The 23,853-nt window shown below is 40.3% G+C and overlaps 2 protein-coding genes across 3 annotated transcripts in view; both read right to left on the bottom strand.

Annotated features, from left to right (window-relative positions):
* The window catches only part of DNAH10 (dynein axonemal heavy chain 10), a 52,067-nt gene extending 44,364 nt beyond the window's left edge, over positions 1–7,703 (bottom strand). Inside the window, exons 1-11 of the mRNA XM_027689717.1 lie at positions 7,465–7,703; positions 6,677–6,814; positions 5,970–6,095; positions 5,368–5,483; positions 4,719–4,902; positions 4,256–4,413; positions 3,332–3,562; positions 2,538–2,728; positions 1,875–2,073; positions 976–1,170; positions 663–833 (exon numbers count right to left, since the gene is read on the bottom strand). Coding sequence (XP_027545518.1) covers positions 663–833; positions 976–1,170; positions 1,875–2,073; positions 2,538–2,728; positions 3,332–3,562; positions 4,256–4,413; positions 4,719–4,902; positions 5,368–5,483; positions 5,970–6,095; positions 6,677–6,814; positions 7,465–7,666 — 1,911 coding nt within the window. The 5' untranslated portion in view covers positions 7,667–7,703. The remainder of the gene's footprint in view (positions 1–662; positions 834–975; positions 1,171–1,874; positions 2,074–2,537; positions 2,729–3,331; positions 3,563–4,255; positions 4,414–4,718; positions 4,903–5,367; positions 5,484–5,969; positions 6,096–6,676; positions 6,815–7,464) is intronic.
* A 994-nt stretch (positions 7,704–8,697) lies between these two features.
* Positions 8,698–23,638, bottom strand: ATP6V0A2 (ATPase H+ transporting V0 subunit a2). 2 transcript variants are annotated; one of them, XM_027689347.1, is made up of 20 exons: positions 23,490–23,638; positions 22,071–22,149; positions 20,839–20,936; positions 19,872–20,009; positions 19,280–19,380; positions 18,458–18,584; positions 17,582–17,664; positions 17,150–17,243; positions 16,624–16,836; positions 15,940–16,090; positions 15,099–15,238; positions 14,216–14,373; positions 13,228–13,318; positions 12,812–12,930; positions 12,149–12,365; positions 11,900–12,019; positions 11,298–11,417; positions 10,527–10,644; positions 9,940–10,111; positions 8,698–9,019 (listed from the first exon to the last, which is right to left on the bottom strand). In XM_027689347.1, exons 1-20 carry the CDS (start codon positions 23,604–23,606, stop codon positions 8,920–8,922), a joined length of 2,556 nt encoding a protein of 851 aa, XP_027545148.1. In that variant the 5' UTR covers positions 23,607–23,638; the 3' UTR covers positions 8,698–8,919. The 2 variants fall into 2 exon arrangements, with proteins under 2 accessions (XP_027545148.1, XP_027545149.1); XM_027689348.1 differs by lacking the exon at positions 23,490–23,638 and adding an exon at positions 22,690–22,945.
* Positions 23,639–23,853: the final 215 nt, after the last annotated feature.

Below are 23,853 nucleotides of genomic sequence, written 5' to 3'. Positions count from 1 at the left end.
ATAAAACATTGCATAGACCCATTTCTCCACTGCTTGTTCAATGGTCAATATCTGGAACACAGCTAATTAGTCTGAAGCTAATTCCAGCAGCAGGATAAAAACAGTTCTTTTGTCTTCCTTTCTCTACCTTGAGGAAATACGATTATGGCAGTATTTTCAGTAAAATCACATTTTATCATTAAAGTCAATGTTCTTTGAAATATCAAGAGAAACACTGACATGAAAAGCTTTCCAACACACGTCAGAAACTGTTTCTGCCCTCACGGTTGATCTCTGACACATTTCAGTCACACTATGAACTTGTTGTCCAGCACAAGAAAGCTGCAGGGTAGAAAAGATGAATTTTCTCAGGAAGGTCTCCTGTTGAACTGCTGTTCACAAGGTGAAGGAATAGCCACAAGCCTTGATGCATTCAGAGCACATGCAAATGCCTTCCTGTTCCCAGACAGTGCCTCACATGTACACATGTGCACAACCCTTTCAGCAAATTAACCAGACTATTTCTCCAACCAGCTCCAAAAAAGGGAGAGCATTATTATGTTTATTTTGTAAATTCAGGCAGTAAATGACACTACAGAGGTATTTAGACATATAGAGAGATTGATGATTTTCCGTTGCTAAAGAGCTTCGTGTACTGCATAAGAAATCCCTAAATTAAATACCTCTTTGCAGTAGTGGTCCAAAACATCACTGAACTTCATCATCAAGTGGTCATTAACATTTTCACGTGTCTGGATGTGTTTGAACTTTACCAGCATGTCAAATGCAGCTTCTGCTGATCGAAGGGTCTTAAAAGATTCATCAATAAATTTGTTGAACTTTTCTTCAATAATCTAAACAAAGGAAGAAAGCCAAGAAATCCTGTCACTTAGAGATTCAAAACCAAGAAAGGGAGGCAAAGTGAAAATACTTTTTGATAATAGTAGTCAAGCATATTTTTACTATTTTCTGAGAATCACAGCATATGGTACGTACTGAAACTTCTTCTCTAAATTCTCTCATAACTGATTTCCAGTTACGTGCATTTCTAATGCTCAGAGGGTCAAATTTCAGCTCTTTCATAGGAGTAGTCAGTTCATTTACTTCTCTTAGTAGCGCCTCAATACGCTCTGGATTCTCTGTCACAGTTGTCAGCTCAGGAATAAATATATTGTAAAGCTCTTCAGTGACCTGTTAATTCAGAAGAACATACCAGAAAGCTTTATTATGTTTTTCTGCCATCTAACACATTTTTCTGTTAATTTTTCCTTTAAAAAATATAAACCACTCAGCAAATGATCAATTTGTGCTGTGATTTACATTTCCTATATTATAATACAAAACACTAAAAAGAAAACCAACACTCTACAGGCCCAACACTTCAGTTGTTATAACAGATAATACTCAGTTCTTACTCCTTTTTACTCCACTTTTCACAAACACAGTTTTTACATACACAGTTTATTGATGGACCACGTTGCTAATTACCCTGACTTAAATTAGCCTAAACACAGCATCTCTCCATTCATATGTTATTCTGCAATCAATTCACAGATTCACAGATGGCCAAATTTGATATTATAGTATATGTAAATGGTATTTTATCATCTCATTAAGGTAGCAACTCATGAAAACTGCAAATCTGTGAAACAGTTGTTGCAAGTCAAGTTCATAACATGTACCCAGTAACATCCTTCCTCAACCAGCACCTGGAGAAGTCATTCCATCCCCAGCATTAAACGTCATTCTGTTGGAATCAAAGGCACCTCTCAGGTCTTAAACACAAACCCACTCCCACAACTAAAGGCTGTTAACGAGTCAACACCTACAGTACAAAAGAATCTCCTGTACTGAATAAGATCACACAATTCCTTTTTTATTGTCTATATCACTACCTGAAAAATATCATACAGATCTTGACAGACTGCAGCCATATAATCCGTTTTTTCAAAGAAACGTTTCACGTCAAATTTCCAGTATCGTTCACTCCCCGACTCTTCAACTTGGGCACAAGTAGCAAAGTAACATTTCTTCCATTGTTCAAGAATGCTTTTGCCTTCTATTATTTTCTTTTTTGCAGCAGCTCTATCTTCTCTATTAATCAAATCAACACAGTTAAGGTACTATAGATAGAAATACTGTAGATAAAAAATTATATCTCAGCTGAACTAATATACCCCAGTTTAGCAGCTTCTAATTATATAAAATCTAGGAAAAATTCATAACTTATCATTTTCAGCGTGATTTTGAAAGGAGATACTATTTCAGGACTGATTTTTATTATATTTATGCCACTTTTTTAACCACTATTTATATTTATCTCATTGTTTTATGTCCTTTTGAGACAAAAGAGGACAAGCACTTATTTCTTCAGGGCTGGTCTAGTAATTTATGAAAATTACAAAATAAATTGACTTTTAATTGATCTTATAATACAACTTCGGATGGTTGAAAAATGCTGGCCCCTATTTGATGAAAGTGTTATCGATTGCACTCGATATAAAACAAGCAAAGCTTCTAATAAATGCAGCCTAGTTCAACAGGAATGCAGCACTTACTCAAACAGTGTGTGTAGATCCAAAAATCTGCACACTGTTGTGGAAATTTCCCACGCAATTCGTTCCATGAGGGGAACCATCCGCTCATCCTTGTTGTAATGTCGGGACATCACCCACACCATCTTCAGGGCATTGAGCAGGGAGGGAATTGTGTTCAGGACAACATCAGCCCCAGTGCCATATGCTAAATTCTGTGAAATGCATATTGAGAATAAGATGTCATGAAAACACATAAATTCGTATTCAGTAAAGCAATATTTATTCTATAGATACCTGAAGTTAATAAATAACCCTGGTACCTCAATGACACACGTGGTTAAGGATGTGCAAATTTGTATCTTTTGCTCCAAATGCCTTTTATGTCCTATTAATAGTCTCTTTATTGCAAAAGTTGTCCCCAGACAGATTTTGGCTCAACTCTTTATTTGGATGTTCAGATGATTTTCAATAAAACTTAAACACTGAGACATCAGCTGCAATTTGTGGTAGAAACTACTTCAAAAACGGGGTACAGAAATCTTTGTTTTCCCCAATTCAGCTACGCTATCAAATTCTCCAAAGGCTGGATTTACAAACAAAGTGTTCACAGCTCTGGGCTTCCAAATATTAAAACAACTGTAACTCAAACAAAATAAGTAAGTCTTCTTTTTAATTAATTATATTTTATTAATCTAGAGTACACCTTTATTGCTGATAAAAAGTAAAAAAATAAACAAGAGGTGATTACATCAACAGAGAAACCAAACTCAGGTAACTGAGCTCAAACTCCATCGACTTTTCTCAAGTTCACGAACCTGCAAATGGCGCTCGAGGGCTGAAAGAAACTTAACATTATCCAGAGCTTCCATGTGATATTTTCTGAGGTCCCTCAAGACTATCTGTAAATCTCCAACACACTCAGATTCAGCTTCTTGTAATATTTCCAAGACTTTTTGCACCTCTGGAAGCTTTGTCTGATGAGCAAGATCACTTAAAGCAGCGTTTTTTTCACGCCAGAGGTCAATCTCTGCAAGTGCACCATCACCCTACAAGCAATGTGGGAACAAATAAAAAGATCTAAATTACTATTAGGCAAGAGTGAAAACTTATAACCAGGACTATATTTGTTCTTTGTTTTTGATATATTTTATGCTGAGAGAAATCTGATATCACTCAACCACGCAATAAACCCAGAAAGAAGAAGATCCTTGAAATCAAAACTTTTACACACACTCAAGGGAACTGCTCATGGGGAATATATCCCTGAGCTGGAGCTGGAGAGTGCAAAAGCTTATGCAGACATAAAATCCCACAGTATGTTTAATTGTATTAGTCATATATGTAAGTGTTTGCTGAATCAGAATCTTAAAATTGGAACTTTTTTGTTTGAGATTACTTTTTTCAATCAAAAATATAGCTGTCTATTAAAAAAAAAAAATCACTACAGCTTTTAGTATTTCATGGCTCTTTAGAAGAGTAGATAACAGAAGTCCCTTAGTTATCCTGTGTGGGTAGGATCTGCACTGAGTTACTTTATATTCTATTTATATTCTACTTCCCAGAGCCACACAGTTCCTCACTACTTTTTTTCTACTTTTCATCAATTAGTAAATGGTTTTCCAACAAGCAAACATGAAGAGGAATTAAAAATTAACACAAACCATTCAGAGAGATTCTTATGGGGGAAGGAAGCAAAGTCTCCAGCAGTAAAAGCATCTTGGTGTTCTAGGCAACGTTACCTGTGGAATCTTTTTCAGTTGTTCCTTCAGAACTGTGGATATTAATTTCTGCCAGGTCATTGCACAGCTTTCCAGAGATTGAACCACTGATGGAACTGAGGCAAGAACAGGCACTTCTCCATCCAGATTTACAGTTGGCATCTCCAGTTCAATATCTCCTATTGAAAGAAAATGCACACAGAAGGAACTGTCTCGTTCTGACAGCATTGGTAACGTGGCACCACTGGAATGGCCTTTGCCTTCCCTCTTGTTGGCTACCTGAGGACAGGTAACCAACCACCTGCTCTGCCTGCTTGAGAACAGGGCAAAACAGATTCATTGTTTTGGCAGTTAACACAATGCAAACAAATATATATTCCTGGAAAACAGAATGGCAGCAGTCCCTGTCAGAGAAGGGATGCTAAACCTCTCTGTACTGCCATGAGATCTAATCCCCACAGTGCTGCAGAGGCAGAACACTCACCTTTTCTTTGTTGTATAGTTTCATTCCTCATTGAAGTATTAAAGTTTTCCACAGGCTGTTCTTTCTTTTCTGCAAGTTCAGACTCAGGTAAATTCATTTCCTCAGAATCTGTGTTTTCACTATCTGAATGAAAGGAAGTTTCCTTAGTCTGCTGCTGACCATGGGAGAGAGTTGGTGAGAACACCTAGAATTCAAAAGGTGTCATAGAAAAACAGAAATCAGTCTACTAGAAATTCACTTAAGCATTGGACATTGTTCTAAAATTTAATTTCAGTGTGTCTCCTTCCATTTCGCCCCTTTGGCATCATTTTCTCTGCCTCAAATTCTGCAGGGGAATAGCTCCAGAAGGTCTTTATGGAAATCCCTGAAGATACAGACACAGAAATAAAGATGTCTGGTGTCACACTCTTAAATGATTCTCACATAGGGGCAGGCAATGAAATAATGCCCATCTCCAGATCTTTGCAAACAATTTGGGAAACAAAATATCAAATAAGGATTAACAAAAACTTCTTTTTGGCATATGAAGGTCACTTATTATAAAGTAGTATTTCTTATGCATAGTTCATATGCTCAGCAGAATACTAAGGGGACAAATCACTCCTAGAAACACTCAAGACTCCATATATAAGAGCTGTAACACATTTACCTGGGAGATGGCATCCTTCAGCATCAAAGCAGTGTCATCAGTCAGTATACCAGACTTTATCACTTGAGGAAGAATCTCATTAGCTTCAGTCAGGTCCTTAGGTTCAGCAACTCTTTCTAGTACACAAATAATTAGTATAAATCAAATTATTTGATACAGAAAGCATAAAGCACAAAGCCCTTTCCATAATAAGTTAAAACTCCAATAAACCACTACTAGGTTCAATACAAGTCACGTTCAAAACAAATGCTGGGTTTATTAGTGCAGATGCTTTTTCAGAAAGCACAGAAAAATACTTCAGTGTCATCACCTGGGTTTAAGCCTTGACAATTCAGCCGGAGAGTTAGAAAATGGTTTTCTGTTCAAAAAAACAGTGGCCTTGATTTGAACCCTTATTTTACAGACAGACCAGAAAAATCTTGCCCAGAACTGCCATAAAATGACCGAGCATTCCTGATTTCTGTTCTATTCTGACTGTACTCCTACCCAGTATATTAGGCTGGATATGCACTATCCTGAATCTCAGTCACATTTTCTCAATGAGAATTGTTGTTTCATGCAAAACCCAAAGCACTGAGCCTGCAGCTCTTCAGGGCACACACCTTTGGTGTCTCTCAAAAAATACACAGTAGAATCTGACACAAATCCTTCAGGAATTTCATCAAGAGCCACGTAGAAACACACTTTGTCAACTTTCTGTTCCTGTAGCTTGCTTTCCTGAGTCACCCCTAAGAAGGAACAACACCAGAGAACTCAATTAAAGAACATTATCCTTGTGTATAAGATGGATCTGTCCAATTTTTCTCTCAAACTAAATGACTGAGCATTTTTTTCCATCGTCAGCATCACCTTTCAGCAACCAGCCATCCAACCTTGGTGTTAATTGTCCATTTCTCCATAGGACAGCATTACTTGTGGAGAACTGAATCCAAATAAGCAAGGAACTGTACTGTGTTCCGCAGGAAATTGGTCTTTATTTAGAATATCCTTACCAGCATTTTCCAACACAATTGATTTTTTATGGCAAAGTGAGTGGATTAACACATTCCAAGATGAAACTACTTTGTAAATGGAAATGCAAATAATTAAGGGGTTTGTCATGCACCCTTTATAACACACTTTCTATCCATTTTCCTTTATTATTTTTCCTTTTTTTTTTTGTGAAAGGCTTCTCTACAATACTGAGGTTAAAGTATTGGACTGATCCTCAGCCTTTACAGGATCACCACTTTTATTCTCAAAACACTACATCAGAAACAAGAGAAGAGCTTGCAACTCTTAAAACAAGGTAAATTGTTTCATTCCTCCTAAAGGGAACATATTAATTCTATTTTAATAAAATCAATCTCTAAAAAGTTGAAATTATAAAGCCAGTAAAAGATGTCACAGACAAAGAAGATCTGTTTTTGTGGGTTGATTTTGTTCATCCCAGACAGTTTCTTTCTACCTGGAAAAGATGAAAGAGCCAAACTAGGACAGCTTTCTTTTCAAATGAGCATCCTGAGGCAGAAGCTCTTGGGAAAACACAAATCAGCCACACTGCCCAGGACGCTCTCCACAAAATCAGATTTGCTTTCCTGGGACAAGAACTTGCTGATGTTACAGATTCTGCTGGATCTGCTTAAGAGAACCACATCAGCCGGTCACATTCAGCCCCTGCGGCCTGCAAGGCCCACACTTTGGCCATCAGACCACCGACTGCCCTTCAGTGCCACACAGGAGGCTGTTCCAGGCACCTGCTCAGGACAGGGGTTACCTGGGCCATCCTCCTGCTCCTCACCTGCAATCCCCTTCGTGTCGCCTGTATCTGCACAAACACAACATGGGAGGAAAGCACGATATAACCCCTCTGCAGCAGGGATGGTGCAAATCCCAACAGGGCAAAACCAGAGGGGGTAAAGTCTGGAAGTGGGTGGGATTGAAGGGGTCCAGGAGCACACAGCCCAAGGGATGGAGAGGCAGGGAAAGGGGTAAGGACAGGGGTCATGGGGCTACGACAAATGTGGCCCTGACGGAGGGAGAAAGAAGGAGTTGGGGCCCGAGGCCAGGCGGTGCCCAGGGAGGGCTCGGCGGGGCCCTCACCCCCCGCCTCCTCACCGTCCCGGCCGCGCCGCTCGGCCCGCAGCAGCAGCAGCAGCGCCGGGCCCGCCCCGCTCGCATCCTCGCCGAAGAAGCGCAGCACGGCCCGCGCCTCCTCGCCGCGGCTCAGCAGCTCCTCGAAAGGCGCCGGGTCGCTCAGACCCAGCAGGGCGAGCGCTCGGTCCCGCAGCCACCGCAGCCGCACGTCGTCCAGGCTCATGGCGGCGACCGCTCCGACGCCTCACGGTGGCCACGGCAACGGGGCGGGGAGGAGCGACGGCCGCTGCCCGCCCAGGGCCCGCCTCGGGAGGTGCCTCGAGAGGTGCCTCGAGGGGCCGCGGTACCGGCTGCCCTCGTCCCGTGCCGTCCCTCACGGCAGCTCCTTCCCCTCAGGGACGCTTGTTCCCCTCAGCGCCCACCGTCCCTCACGGCAGCTCCTTCCCCTCACGGGCGCTCCTTTCCCTCGGCACCGCCTGGGACAGGGAAAAGGCTACGGACAAACACGGGCCGCGCTCGGCACAGCGCAAACGAGGCTTTATTGGGAACGCGTATGAAACAAGTGCAAAATTTAACTTGTGCTGTTCGCATGGCACAAGGTGGTAAAAGATGACTGCAGTATCCCCATTTTCACACTGATACAAAAATAGTATAAAACCTCTTTCCACGTTATTCGGTATAAGTTAAGGTTTTACAACATCGGGTAGTGCTGTCTGTGTGTCCTCACAGCCGAACAGAATCGAGGATTGAGACCAATTCGTTATTCCCTGTGCAAAAGTTATTCCTCGCTACAGGGAAAAGGAGTAATGCTTCTAATCCTGCCTTCCTCCGTAACATTAAATATAAATATCAGTGTGGCTTCCAAAAGCTTAAAGTAGTAATTCCGGGCAGAACTCAGAATGAACAATTAACGTCTACAGTGCAATTTTTAAAATGGCCAAAAAAGAGCACGTTGCATTGCTGTGTATAAATTTACACTTCATAATAATACTGGAATACATACTGAAAACATACCTTGCTTCTGTTTCATTGTTGAATTTGCATTGTTGAATTGTTCCCAAAGTGCACAAGATGCAGCTTGGTTAAGTATGTGATTAGTAACAAATGCTTAATATGAGGAACATTCTTTCAGATAACTTAAAAGTAACCATTCAAGAAAATAAACAGCCTCAAAAAAAAAAAGCAGCCTACTCGGGTTTTAGGACAAGCAGTAACAACTTTTTTTTTTTTAAGAATAAAATTAATTTACATTAGTTTATCAAGAAAAATGTACATTTTATATCCATATACTTTACAAGATGCTCCAGATCTGTGATGTCTTTCTATGGGAGGTATATTTTACAGTATTATTTGGCTGCGTTATAAGGCAATCAGTGAAAACCACTTTCTTCCACAAGAAACCATTCATAGGCAAGATCCAATCACGCGGTTATTTGCAGACAATTCCAAACATTTCTGCTGACAGCAGCCAAACTATCATACATCATCTTTATTAAAATGTAAAGAAATGTGCTTAAAAGAGAAAGGCGTAAACTTGTATCCTGCACCAGAGTAGAATTTGTTCTGAAATTCCACCCTGAAATGAGACAAAAAAAACAGAATCTGTACATGAATCCAAAGGAATCAGCTGTCAAGGGACAGAGCTGTGCAACACAAGAGACCGAACAAAACCAACCCTAATCCTCTCACTTGTTTTCTGTGCAGCTATTTCATCTTCCCATTGCAGTTCCAGGCTAATTCCATGTTTCTCAGGAGACCCAAAGCCACTGGACTGTGCTGTAATGGCTCATTTCTTACTTCTGGCTCGCTAATTTGTTTTTGAGTTGGTTGCAGTTAATTGCTTTGCAAACATACAATATCATGACGACAATGCTGTCATGCAACAGCTCTGCCTCATGTTGATACATTATATTTCTTAAACTGCAAATTTCATCAGGTTTCAAACTAAACGTGCTCTGAATCCACTCCAATGTGCAGAGCTTGTGATATTAAGACTAAGAAAGGATTAAAATACTTAAGAGTTGGCAGCCCCACTCACTAATGTAAATGTTCTGTTGAACCAAATAAATTAAATAGACTGAAACCATACAGTGTGATAACCAGGCTGAAATGAAAAATACTTATCCATGTTACTAATATTCTATATTATGAAAAGCTGCATTACTATAAATTAAATGTACTCATAGTTTGCACCAAAATCAACTCTGAATGTGGTTGAGGTTAATATGCACCATAAGCCAATGTATTTGAATTTACTGAAAATATTCCAGAGGAACAATCACATCCAACTAATAAGCCATTTATTTAATACGATTAAATAAATCTATTTAATATGATTTAAACTATTCAATATTATAATCTATTTAATATGCTTAAATAAATCTATTACAGTAGCATGAGTTGCATTTTACACTTTTTTAATAAGGTACCTAATATTTTGACATAAAAATTCCTCTTAAACAAGACAGTATATGCTAAAGGAAAAAATGAACTTACCAGTGAAGTCGTATGGCATGGAGAAAAGCAGAAAGCCCCTCCATGATCAACAGGATAAAAACTGTCAGCACAGCAAAGAAGGCCAGGACAGGGACCAGCAGCAAGACACCGTACGTGGTGTCCACACGGAGCCCCACCCTCATCACCATCTGCCACAGAACTTCAGATAACTCTGGTAAAAACCAAAATGTTTTCATAGTTAATGTTGATACTGAGTACAGTCACCCAGTGAGCCTCTCTGATCTGTTCCAGTTAACCAATATTACAGGACCCGCTGAACACGGGAACTCCAAGAACTCCCCCACCCCAGTTAGTTGTCCCCAAACCCTTCAAATGTTCAAAGGTTTCAAAAATCAATGTCAAAACCACATCTAGTGAGAGCAATATTTTACATAAAGTCACAATTTTAGTCTGGGGGCTTCCATAGATCGTGATTAGTTTAAATAGGGAATTTTTTTTTTTAAATTAAGAAAAAGATAATTTTATGTTAGTATCACTTGAACAGGCCAGCCTCCCTCTAACCAGCATTAAAAATAAAGACAAATGTGGGAGAAAAAAACCAAAATATCAAAAAAAACCCCACTTACGTGCATGAGCAAGACTTAATGCCCAGAGTCTCAGGTATGAGGCTGTGTTAGAAATACATCCCAGACAGTATTCGATGGTGTGAATCACCTGATTCATAAAAACATCTGCAAAATTCAGCTAGAAGATAAAAACACATTTGTATCAATTTAAACAACATGGCATAGCATGAGAGAACAAAAAGCAATTTTTTTTTTCTTTCAACTCACAAGAAATCAGTGGAATCTGCCAAGACCTTTAAAAATCTGCCCAAACTAAACAGCAGCAGCAGGTGGGGACTAGGAATGCTGCCCATGCCTCCCAACCCCCACCAGCAATAATCCTCATCACAAGATGTAATTTGCAGACACAAAAAGACTTTTGCCCAGATGAAAACCCAAGATTAACTAACAGGAAGCTGAGCAGTCATCACCTTCCCTTAGGTTTAAGAATCCATAAAACCATAGATAAACCAGGATTTTTACCCCATTATTCAATTTCAGAAAAGCTGTACTCTTAAAAGCAGAGCCTTATTTGCCAATAAAGCCCTTTTCCTGTTCTCTGCTACAGATGGACTGTGGTTTACTGCAGCAGTCTGAAAAGACCAAGAAATAATGCTAAAATAGCAATAAATAAATATAAGCAAATTGGATTCAGGATTCAATGTCTCTGTAAAGGCTCAGCTAATTTTCTTCCAAACTACCAGGCATGCAGAGTACAGGTTATCTTATTGATTTCCCACTTCTAATTTGCTTTTAAGGACATACAAACTAGACATTAAGTAAAAGCATCACCTCCTCTGCATCCCCTTCTCTGGGCCCGCTGTCTGCATGGCTGCTGCCTTCCTCCACATCAGGACATGACAGGAGAGAAAGTTCCTCTTCACTTTCTTTTCGGATTGGTCTGTAGCCACTCTACAAAATGGAAATGTATTGTGTCTTCAAGCAGGCTGCCATGACATTTTCAAAATTTATTTAAAGGCAAAAAGATTTAGATGAACAAAGCACTATTACGTGTTTCAGTCAAAAACTTTCCAAGTTGAGCAGAAACTGCAGTGATAGGACAAGGTATAATGAGTTCAAACTCAAAGAGGGGAAATTTAGGTTTAGGTATACAGAAGAAATTCTTCCCTGTGAGGGTGGTGAGGCCCTGGCACAGGTTGCCCAGAGAAGCTGTGGCTGCCCCATCCCTGGAAGTGTCCAAGGCCAGGTTGGACAGGGCTTGGAGCAACCTGGGATAGTGGAAGGTGTCCCTGCCCATGGCAGGGTCTTTAAGGTCCCTTCCAACCCAAACCATTCTCTGAAATATCCAGTGAGGATATGACTCTCTCAAATAATACACCACCACCTGAACTCTTCTGCACTGAGCAAACATGCAGGAGTCTTCCAGTACTTACCCTGCACATTCTGATGCCTCGGCCTCCGCTGTGCAACCAATATAAATACAGTGGTTTCCCAAGAAGCATAACAGGAACACAAAGAAAAGCAACACTAAGTAAAAACCTCTGCAGGGGAGCCTGTTTGAGGAGGGAAAAAATTAGATTAGCTCACAAAATCCTAAGTAGGAAAAGCCATCTTATTTTCCATTAAAGTGTTATCTGCACAGGGAACACAGGATGTCAGAAGTGTGTAAGAACACCACTCACCTGGCCAGGGTAGAGGCCCTTTGTTTCACCACCACCACCAGGAAACAGGAACATGTTAATAAATTGAATCAGAATACTGGGAGCAGACGTGGAGTCCTCTGCAGAGTAAGCCAACCATTTAAAGAAGATCATAAACACAAGGTAGCCAAAGATGCACATCATGAATAACAGCTCAGGAATAAAAACCAAGTAAATATTATAAGTTTTCTTGAAATGCCTAAAAGATAAAAAAGGGAGGGGATTAAGTGTTAAAAACAAATATCAACGTGGCCCAAATATAATTTAAATAAAACAAAGCAGCACCCAGCACTTTTAAACAGCAGGACTGACATTACAATCCAGAACTGATTTCTTCTTCTTCAGCAAAATTGTAATCAGGTATTTCGGTGGAAATTAGGCCCACAAGAGGCATGTATCTTTATTTACCAACAAGTGAAATAAAGTCTTGTATTAATTGATGTCTTCAGATTTTTTTGCCATAACATTGATCCATCATCTCATTTACGTGAATGAAGACCTCTCTTTTACTGTCTTTTTTTAAGAACACTTTTCACAATTACTATTATTCTGTTTTCAAAAACTAATTCCACTTTCTCTTACCAGATTAAGTGTTATAATTGAAGATTTGACAAAAAATGTTAATATTAACTTCGAAGTACTTACAAGTGGTTAAACAGCCCCAACACAACTCCAAAAGTCATGTGAGTCACTCCAAAAATCACCGACATTTTCATTTTGAAAGAATTTAAAAAAGTGAGGCGGTTGCTTGCCAAGTTCCATATCTGAACAAGAAAACACAAAACCAGCATTAAAGACCAGCATAGCAGAAGGAATAAACCAGTATTCTTTCTTTACTGGAGACCAGAATTTTACCTCAAATGGGGATCACAAGAGAAATTTTAGTGTTGTGAAAATAGTTAAACTTTTGACTTGTTAAAAGAAAAGATTTTCTTGAATGGAGAATGCAAACAGAAATGTATTTTTTCATAGTAAGATTTATCTTCCCAATACACATACCAAAATCTAATGTCCAAATGACTGATCATCACAAGTGGATAATTAAAAAGCATAAAACTAACCGGGTCAATTCCAAAGGGATAAGCTCCATTGTATACACCAGAAACATTTGGATCCAGTGCTAAAAATTTATTAGATTTCAGATCCTCGAGGCTGCAGAGAAAGAAAAACACACTCAGATCTGACACTGTTTAATCATAGTGACAATATACACTTTCAGTTCTGCAGGACACTGCTCCTGCTTTCCTTTACCTGACCCACTGTCCCACTTTCAAAGAATCACAGGATTTCTAAGCACAAAAGTCGTGCCCAATACGAACAATAGAAAAAACCCAACAAGAAACTCTCAATCTGGGCTCAATTTGCACTGCCTGCCTTGGAAAGGAAAGTTTATGGATTTTATTCCTCATTCCCCCAGAACTGAAAGTTTCATTTTAAAAGTTCACAATTTGCTTTTAGTGTGTTTTTTTAAAACTGACTAACAAACACTCCAGGAATAATTGCTACCTTTTGCAAGGGAAACTTCCACTCTAACTTCACACAGTCTCTAGTTAACACAGCACACACAACCTGCTCTCATTTTAACCAAAGTCAGAGGTCTTGACTCGACTGCATTAAACCACTTCCTGTTCCTGAGGCAACGAGATGCAAGTTGTGAACTCCTAAATACCACAGGGCCATGAAAACTCAAATCAATGAGGTCATCCCACTGAGAAACAGGAGGTTTGACAATTCACATAGCCTTTTTTTTTTTACTATCAAGAAAAGCTGTGCAGTGACTAATGAGTGCCAGGTAATTAATTTACTTCATTAACTGTTACTTTCTTTACAGTAAATGCTGCTCAGCTATTCATTCCAGAAGCATGACCTAGGACAAATTCCTTCAGAACTAGCCCTGTGTTTTCTATCCCTCTCAAAATCTGATGTATATAGAAAGAGACACCCCTGGAAAATGTATTAAGACAAACCATAAGAAGAGAGTTAAAAGAGGGTTAAACTGCTGCAGGAAGTACATCTCTGGTTTAATGGTGTAGCAAACATGCTACTCACCGCCAAACCTTCTGCTCAAACATTGCTGAAACATTCCATCCAGACCCAAATATATTTATTGACTTGGAAAAACAGTCATTGTAAATCAATCCAGTGTATATAGAAAACAGACCCATCAACAAAATCACGTATCGGCCTTCAAATAACATTTTCATTATCTGTAAGGATTGGAAAAAAAAATAGAGAATATCATCTGCTCTGTGAGCAATGGGTATCTAGACATTTGTAGGGGAAACATATTTTTGGACACATAAAGATTTGTAAAAACTAAACATTTTTTTTGAACAGTCGCTAAGGAATATGAGCTCTCACGACACACACTGAGACTTTTCTCATTGGCATCATTACACAAATAGTCTTTTACAGCCCTTTCCTTCCTGAGACTAGTTTACAAGAAGTTATACATTTGCAGCCATTCTTAATTAAATACAATTCTAATGAGGGATGCAGGTGTTCCTGCATTCCAACCCCATATGATTAAAAAATGAGCTAAAATAAAGTTCAGCAAATTTCAAACTGCAGCTCTTTTTAGAAGCAATAAAAGACGGAATCTGAAAAATCATTTACATTCTGTAAATACTCACACCACTGAGTAGCCCTGGCAGAAAGAAAGACAAGCCCAAAAGTATCAACTAATTTTTGTCAGTCTTTCACTACAACTTGATTGTTTCTGCTCTTTCAAAAAAAGTGACTAGTTTAAGATATCACATGAATCTCAAGGGACTTTAAACATAGAAAATCCTGAAACAAAGGAAAAAAACCCAGTCTAATACATGTGCAATAAATAATACTTTTCAGAAACATAGTGACTGTTCAAGTGAATATAGTGACTATTTGAGTGATCTGGCTGGATGAGAAGGAAATAACCTGTAATTCCTTTTACCTCATCTTGTGATCTTTTTAACCTGGGGTGGTTCTCATACAGTATTGTCAGGAGTGCAAACAGGAACATGAGCAGCCCGTGCCCAAAGTCTCCAAACATAACAGCAAAGAAGAAGGGGAAGGTGATGATGGTGTAGAGAGCTGAAAGGAAACAGCACATTTCAGGCACAGCACAGCTGATGATGTTCTGTCTGAATTATGCCTAACCAATTCCATCACTTTAATCTCTCAAAGTTTTTAGCTTTAAGTTTGAAAGACATTTCACCCCCAACTAAGAGACCTTTTCCCCACACTATGAATTCACATCAGTTTAAAGCTTGTTTATTGTGTATCCTTTAGCAACGACAATTCTGAGGGTAATAGTATGAGCCCAGGAAATAAAACACAACCAAACAGTTCTTCCTCTGTGGGTATTTCAGGTCTGTATTATAATGTACATTCTCCTGTACAGCATGACATAGTCAGAAGAGCTACAAGTAATTAAACTGAGCTATTCAACAAGCTGAATTTTTCAAGTGATGAGCTCCACGCTTCAGTAGGATCAATAACCATTACCATTTCTTTTTTTCCCATAAATATCTTATCCAAAGTAAGACATATAAAGAGATATTCTACAGCTATTAGCAGCATCTTTAATGCTAAAGTAACTCAGCAAAATCAAATCCCATCTTCCTGCTTGGAGCATCATTTGTATTTTTGATGGGCTACTGACATTTTAGAACAGCTACTAACAAGCAGTGTGGTTTTCACCATTTTGCCTTTACTGGTGTCCAATTCAGCAAGGTATTAAGGCAAGAACCAACGACAGCACAGTCCCCAGCTCAGCCTTCAGAAGGACCAACCTGGATTAACTTCCCCATAGCTTCCAACTCCATAAGCATCAACAATGTTCTGGAACCCTGAGGTGAATTTATTGGTACGTATCAAAGTTGGAGGAGGTTGTGTTGTCCTGATGGTTTCCATGCATGAGGGAATTGTAGCTCCACTCTTCCTCTAATTAGAGACAGAAGATAAATTTATACAAGATCTCTGTTAATCTGATGAAACTGAAAACCTTTGCTCTATCAGCAGTTTCACTGATCCTGAATTACCACTAAATTGAGCCTAAAGTTTAATGTTTGTGCCTTCTCTAGAAACACTGATTATGTACAGTGTCTAATCCTTTCTTCATATGAAATATCAGATGAGACTCATCAGTCAATACTAAAAAACAAAAATTTGTTATTAGAAATTCTCTGTTATGAAACAAAAACCAACACAAGGGAACTGCACCTTCTATGAGACTGTAAATAGCACTGTGAGCCCAGCTGGACTCGGGTCCAACACAGCAGTTATTCAACAAAAAAACCCCACCACACACAACACTAAATAAAGGCTCTGCTTACAAAAAAATTGTTTTATATAAGTTGACAGAGACACAGATCTGCCTGTGCCTATTTTCAGCCTATTTTTAATAATTATTTCCTTATCTGTAGAGTTAGTTCAAGACCAAAGTTTACACATCACTGAGCACTCAGTTGACTTACTGAACCTTCCTCCAATGCCTGGCGCAAACTCTGGAGATCAGCCACTGGACACCAAACCTCAGCAATTAAACACTTCTTTGTGACATCAAAACTGCACAGGTTGAGTACATGGTAAATGGCTTTCATCTTCTTCACCTGGATGACCCAGGTATAGATGGATTCCGACGCTTTACACAACACCTGGTGTAAGTATTCCTCGGTTTTATTCAGCACCTTTGTCCAAGAAAAAAACATAGAGTTCACCAAAAATGTGATAGTGGTTGTGTTGACCACAACAAGAGCACCTTGAAGTGTCCAATGCTGGGCCATGTTTTTAGGAGGGCAAGCAAACCTCTGCTGAAAACAGAAGGCAATGCCAAGTGCCCTGAGGTTTAACAGATGCAACACGACACCAGGGCCATGACATCCTGTCATACCGAGCTCCAAAGCTGTGTGTATTTTAGAAATGTGTATTAATGCTGTGATTTATCAAATGATTTCCTATGGTACTACAACTGCAGCAAAAGCAAATCTGTTCTTTACTCACAGTAGTAAGATCCTGAATACGAACGTTTAGTCCTTCGACAACTGCCCGGCGCTCCTCGGTGTTGTTTGGGTAGGGATACACATGGCAGTGATAGCTACAAAACATAGAGGTTTGTGTTAAATAACAAACTAAACCAAAACAAATCACCCACCCCCATGCCACAGTCAAATCTGCAACACAACATTTAATAACCATGGAACAGATTCAACTGAGAGAGTTGGTATTTTGCCTGTACTTAGTAAAGTGTGCAGGTAAAATGACTCACATTTATTTGTACATTGCATAATTATAGAGCTGGATGCAATGAGGGAACAAATTTAACTTCAAAAACCTTGTCTAAATATCAACACTTACGAGAAAGGGGTGCAGGGGGAAAAAAAATTAGAAAATAACCCAGGTATAAAGAAATTATATATTAGTTTTACTTCTTACCAATCACAAATCTTCTTTACTTTTTGGCCAAGTTGCTCACCCCAATAGGACACCAAGAAAGCAACCCACCTTGTGGTTTCACCCTAATAAAACCAGAAAAAGGTAAGTTCAATGACATTTGTTTTAACCAGCAACTCCACTGTGATATAATTAGAGCAAAATAACAAAGCTGAACAATGAGGAAAATCTCTGTTATTAGCACTGATCTTCCACCATTTTCAGTGAAGATGAAACAATAAAATTCAAGAGTGTCAGTATCTCTCTGGTTTTCAGGGGGCGTTTTTTGTATGTTGGAGAAAAACAGAAAAAGTTTTGAGGTAAAATAAAAGAGACATTTTATTTTACCATCTCAGAATTCTGAGTAACAAAGGAGTGTAAAAAAAAGGTAACAAATTAGAATCAAAGCAAAAAAAAAAAAGACAGATTAGGCTGCCAGACTTGATTTACAAAAGATTAATTTTATAAGTTCAGAGAAAATACCTCCTGTACTTGACTCTTTCTTAACTACTGAATGAAGAAGGAAAATGGCTATTAAAATGCAATGCACTGTACAGACCTAGTTAATAAATATCCAAGCAGCCATTTATGCCACGTATTTTGATCAAGGTGGCCAATCATAAAGTCACATAAATTCCACAGTAAAGTTCTGCACTCCTGAAGCTCAGCCATGGTAAATTCATTGCCACTCCTACAGTCACGTCAGCATCGAGACCTCGAATTTTCAAGTCTTACAAGTTCTAATTCTTTAAAATGATTTTTCCTCCAAGGGCACTGGGAAATCATTTCCACTCATTGCAGGCAGACCTGAGCAGCAATTCTTCCAAATCATATGAAAAGTACAAACAAAATAAACTGATGATTACAATGTTTACTCACTGTATCTGGATCTTCCAGAGCCTCATCCAGCTCTGCATAGGTAAGGAAGGGATAACCTTTACACACTCTCCACAGTGTTTTTTCAAATGCTTCAATTTTTGCTCTGTGAACTAACCCAGATATGAATCTAAGGAAAAAGAAAAAATTGAAATATAAAATTCACAAGAAAAGAAATGAGAAACTCAGAGTACATCATCACTCAGGATCAGAGTCATGATAATTTAACATCTGCCACGGCTGGAGAAGGAACACCACCCTGAACAGGAAGGAACTTGTACAGAAAATACCAGCTGGTATATAAAATTTTTGTTTGGAAAATAAACAGACTGCAGGCCTGAGCACACAACTAGAATTATATCTACCTGGTTATTTGTGTGATAGTGAGGTTCATAATTTTTTCCTGCCAAGATACCCTCTCATAACAAAGCCACAGACAGCAGTATCCACTCAGCGTTTCAAAGGCAACACAATTAATGTTACATTTACAACTGACACTGCCAGGTGATTGAAACAGTCTGTTTATCACAGAAAAAGAGTTCAAACAGTACCAGGAAGTAATGATTGAGAGACTTTCCTTTACACACATCCTTGGTTTGATGGAAGCTTTGTGACAGGATTTTCTGGTGGTGTCCTACTTATCCCTTCAAATAACCCGGTTTTGTTACAAAGGTACATTGGGGTCAGACTCCTGCCTTGTCTAAAATCACTAAAGTCACACTACAGTCCATCTTTTAAGAGAACAACCCATTTGTTACAGCAGGTCCTCAAGCCCTTTTGAAGCAGCACATGCTGTCTCACACACATGGCCTGCCCCATACCTACCCCAGCCTGGCACTCAGTCTGTGCATACAGTTGTAATCCACTAATGGCTCATTTTCCACAGATGGAAATTCTTCATAATTTGCATGTAAATGAGATTCATACTGGCAAATAAAAAAGAAAGGTCATTCATAGCATTCAGAAAAAAAAATACTTTCATTACATTATTATCCTAAAGAAGAAAAGCTAATTAAGTAAATTATTTAATTACAAATATAAAACTCCTTTCCTGTTCAATTCAGGCAACAGAGAGACTTTGTGACCTCAAGTGCCCTGCTCTAAGCAACTGAAGTCAGTGCTGCGAAATTACACTGTAAATTTCTTAGCACAATTTATGCGTCAAAATAACACAATTTCACCTTCATTTTCAACTGGCACCAGCAGTAACATTCAACAAAGAGAGAAATCACCAAGCTCCCCTAAGCTCAGGGCTGCATTCTGCCCTGTACACGAGCCCAGCCTGGCACAAACCATCAGGAACAATGTCCAGGGCTGCAAAGCCCAACACCAAGTCATGCACTGAACTACAACCACTAACAAGGTGAGCCAAAAATGCCCCACAACACACAGCCCCTGGCAAACCCCCCAGCAGTACCTCAGATGTTCTCCTGACAATGCTCTGTGTGACCTTCAACATGTACTTGTATTCTGTCAGCTCAAGCAGGTTTTTCCGCAGTTTTTCTTTGTTTTTAGTTACTTCCCTCAATTCTGTCTCCAGCTTCTGCAGCTGTTCCTAAGACACAGAGGGCAAAAAAAGACATAGAATCAGTTACACAATTTTGGAAAACAGAGTAGAATTCATTTTCAGCACGTGTTATTTGCCACAATGATGGGAGTTTCCCAATTTCTTAATTAACAGGCTCCACAGGTTTTATCCCTCGTCTGCCAAAGAGGGCTTTGTATTGAGTACACTTGATCCTCCACTGGCATCTCTTAAGTCTGTTCTGCCCTTAATTTGTGTCTAAGTAATGCAGAATTAGAGCTGCAGATAGCACAGAGTGGAAGACACCCATTTATTCCTTTAATAGAATTACAGCAAAACAGAATGTTATTCAAAATTATATCTGTGTTTTACAAGCTTCTTTTCTAACAAAACACAAGAAAAAGAATTCACAGAAACCAGCACCATGTTCTGCTGGGCAACCAGCACTGGAACCTGCAGAGCCTTGGGAATACAAAACTCCCACACACTTGGATATTTCGGATGCACAGAGTCACAGTGAGTCCCAAAGCAATAAATGAGGCTGAGGGATTACATCTAAAGACAATAATTTGCCTGGAACAGTGTAATATGCCAATCCATCCAATCCAATGGATGACTGCACACCCCAGGAGTTGGCTTTGACCCTTCACAGGGATTTTGTGTTAATATCAAAACCTCACTGGCAGGCTTTGAAGTGACACTGGCAGGAAGGAAAACAATCAGACAAAAAGGAAAGCGAATGCTTCTGTCTCCCCTGCCACACCCCTACAACTGAAGTCCTAATAAAAGAGCAAGTAATTAAGTCTGCAATTAAGTTCCAATACCCTACACTTCGGCATCTGTTTAGTGGAAAAGTTACCTGGATTTCTAAAATGTGCTTCAGCAAGGGAGCAGGAGGAGCAACATCTCCTTCAGGGAGTGAAATACCTGCTTTTTTAATTTCTTGTACTAAATACCCTGGAGGGAGAAACAAAACAGAATCAGAAAGGAAACTGCATTGCCTTAGACTTCCTACAATGCTGCAGAGTTGACCTTCAGCTGCTCTTGCTGGTGCTGATCACTCTGCAGCACCAGGCCCTGGCTATTTTATTCATTCATTTTAGCAACAACACACACTAATCTTCAAAAAAGACAGACTGACAGAGCATAAGGGATAAAACACAACAAACATTCCCGCCTGGGAAGTTTGCACAAGTGAGTGAACTTCAGAGGCCTGTGATGGAAATCTCCCAACCACAAGTACTTTGTAAGAAGCTTTAATATTTCCTAGAACCTCTTAGTTGCTGCACATCAGTTTCTATCACACAATCGTTTCACTTTCTGCCAGAAATGGCCGTTCTGCTCATTGACCCACATTTGGATAAAAAGTGTTCAAAGAAGGAGGCTTAAGGAACTTTGACACGCATGCAACTCCCACTGGACAGGGAGATTGCCAAAATAGCTGCTGGCATGGTGTGGCATGACCAGCACGTGCCTCTGGTGAGAGATTCCAACAAAAGGAATCCTTCAATGGTGACTTTTCCTCAGGATACACTGAGGAAATCTGCATCTTGGCTGTAACGCTCTGCAAACCCTCTATTCATTAACTACCATGAGAACACAATTACTGATAAAATAATTACTAATAAAGGTATTTTTGAGGGTGTTTGGAAGATCAACAGTATTGAGTTACACAACACGAAAAAACAGGGAATATCTTATAGTCAAGGAAATATCCAGAGTAAAGCTTCCATTTTCCTAGCAGAGTTTTATGCAATCAATACTGAAATGGTCTCAATTATTTATCAGCAAAACATTAGCAAATCTTCTTCGCCTCTGAGCTCAAAAGAACACTGACCTATATTTAGTGTAAGTGAATTTCACAGCTCACAAAACCATGGAAGTCATCTCCAGCTCCAAAAATCTACATAAAGACTCAACAGATGAGTGTATGGATGTGTATTTTTTCATACGTATGAAAATTCTCTATGAGTCTACAGCAGTCAGACCACATAAGCTTGTAGCTGAAACCTTCACTGTAGTTCCACTCTAGTAATGTTAACTTTAATCAAGTCATGGCTGAGAAAGGTCAGATATGAAAATAAAGCTCACCAAGTATTCTTTCCATCTCTTCACATTTCTTCACTTCGTTCACATATTTTCTCTGAAATACACTTACATTTGGGTTAAGCTGAAGGAGAAGGACAAAATTCTTATCAGAGATTCAAAACAGCAACATCCCTAAAAAACCACAGCTGTTCCTGTGACTTCCTAGAGATATTTGCATGTGCTCTATGTGCTCTCTCTTTCTAAAGTGCTTTTCAGCCAAGAAGGTACAAAAACCTAAAAAGATTAAAAAGTCTTCAAATAGCAGAATTGGTTTTATTAAAGCAGAATCATCCATGCCATTTGCTGGTTGTACTCAAATAAAAAATCAATGAGATCTCCTGGAGAAACCATTCCAAATCTTATTTCTACAGTTTTAAAATACTGCTTAGTGACTTCAAATTAACAAACCTTCCTACAAGCAAATTTGTTGTGATGGATTTCCACAGAATCTATGTGAAATGTTAAGTTTTAAAAGGATCTTTTTTATGTATATACCCCTACCATAAGTGCAATGTCTCTGCCTACTTAGTCAGCTTTCAAACAGAACCAATAATGTGTTATTTCTACAATAAATGGTGTGTCAAGTGACTGGAATGGCATCAAATGCTAAACATACACTCACATTGTCATTCTTACAGATCTGCCTCCTCCTCTGTACCATATTTACTAATCAGCTGTTAATTTGAGTTCTCCCAGCTTTCCCTGCAAAGATTCTGCAACCTACATTTCTGATGTATATTTGGAAGAAATTCCAAAGTCTCAGTCAGCAAGCAAACATCATATAATTATGATGAGACAATGCAGAAAGAAGGTTAATTATTGCCCAACCCAATAGTCAGGCAGGTAGTTTCCTCCAAGGTGAATTGCTGCTCCAGGAACAGACATGTTTGACAAACCAGGAGCCTGTGATGCTGAAGAAACAAACCTACAGAGCAGCTGTTTCAGTCGGGTGGACACGTCACTGAGCTGTGCACACACACTCAGACCGAAGGCACTGTGGCTACACGTGGCCCAGGGGGTCTCCCACAGGGTCCTACTGCAAGTAACTCCCAAGTTTAAGCTACTTCGGTGAGAAGGTGGGATGCAGCCACCCCAAAGCAGGGAGTGTCAGGGAGGCCCGAGCTCCAAACTGACTTCCCATCACCCGTTCCACCCGCCTGGAGACGCTCCTGTGTCACCTGCTCCAGGGGACTCTGCCTTGGACCTCCAGAGGTCCCTTCCCACCCTAACGACTCTGTGATCCCTGCTTCCAGGGGAACGCGACCCAGGGACCGGCCATACACCTGCGTGTCGGAGGCGGGGAAAGCTGGGAACGGCAGCGGTCCCGGAGTCCCGCACATTCCTGGCGGCTCCCCGGGGCCCGGCTCGGCCCCCCCGCCCCTGTGCCTGCCCCGATGTCCCCGCGGGCCCCCCGGTACTCACGTCTCGGAACTCGGCCAGGCCGCGCTCGCCCACCTCGCTGAGGCACTCGTAGGCCGAGCCGCTGCGCAGGTCGAGCTGCACCAGGCACATGGGCTCCCCGCGGAACAGCGAGCCCATGGCGAGGGCGCTCCGGGGCCCGGGGGGCTCAGCGGGGCTCGGCGGGGCCGGCGGCCGGCGCGCAGCGGGGCCCGGGGGCGGCCATGGCGGGGCGGAGCGGCCCGGCCCCGGCGGCGGCTTCCGGGGCGGGGAACGGGCGGAGAACTCGGGCTGAGCTCGGGCACCGGCACCGGCCGGGGAGCCGGGAACCCCCGCCGAGCCGCTCACCGGGAATGGCAGCCGCGGAGTCACCGCCTGAGGGGCTTCT

This window comes from Neopelma chrysocephalum, unplaced genomic scaffold, assembly GCF_003984885.1.
Source record: "Neopelma chrysocephalum unplaced genomic scaffold, ASM398488v2 Primary Assembly neopelma1_77, whole genome shotgun sequence".
Classification (NCBI taxonomy): domain Eukaryota; kingdom Metazoa; phylum Chordata; class Aves; order Passeriformes; family Pipridae; genus Neopelma; species Neopelma chrysocephalum.
The sequence above is the reverse complement of the archived record's forward strand: the minus strand, read 5'-3'. Positions and strand labels throughout refer to the sequence as shown.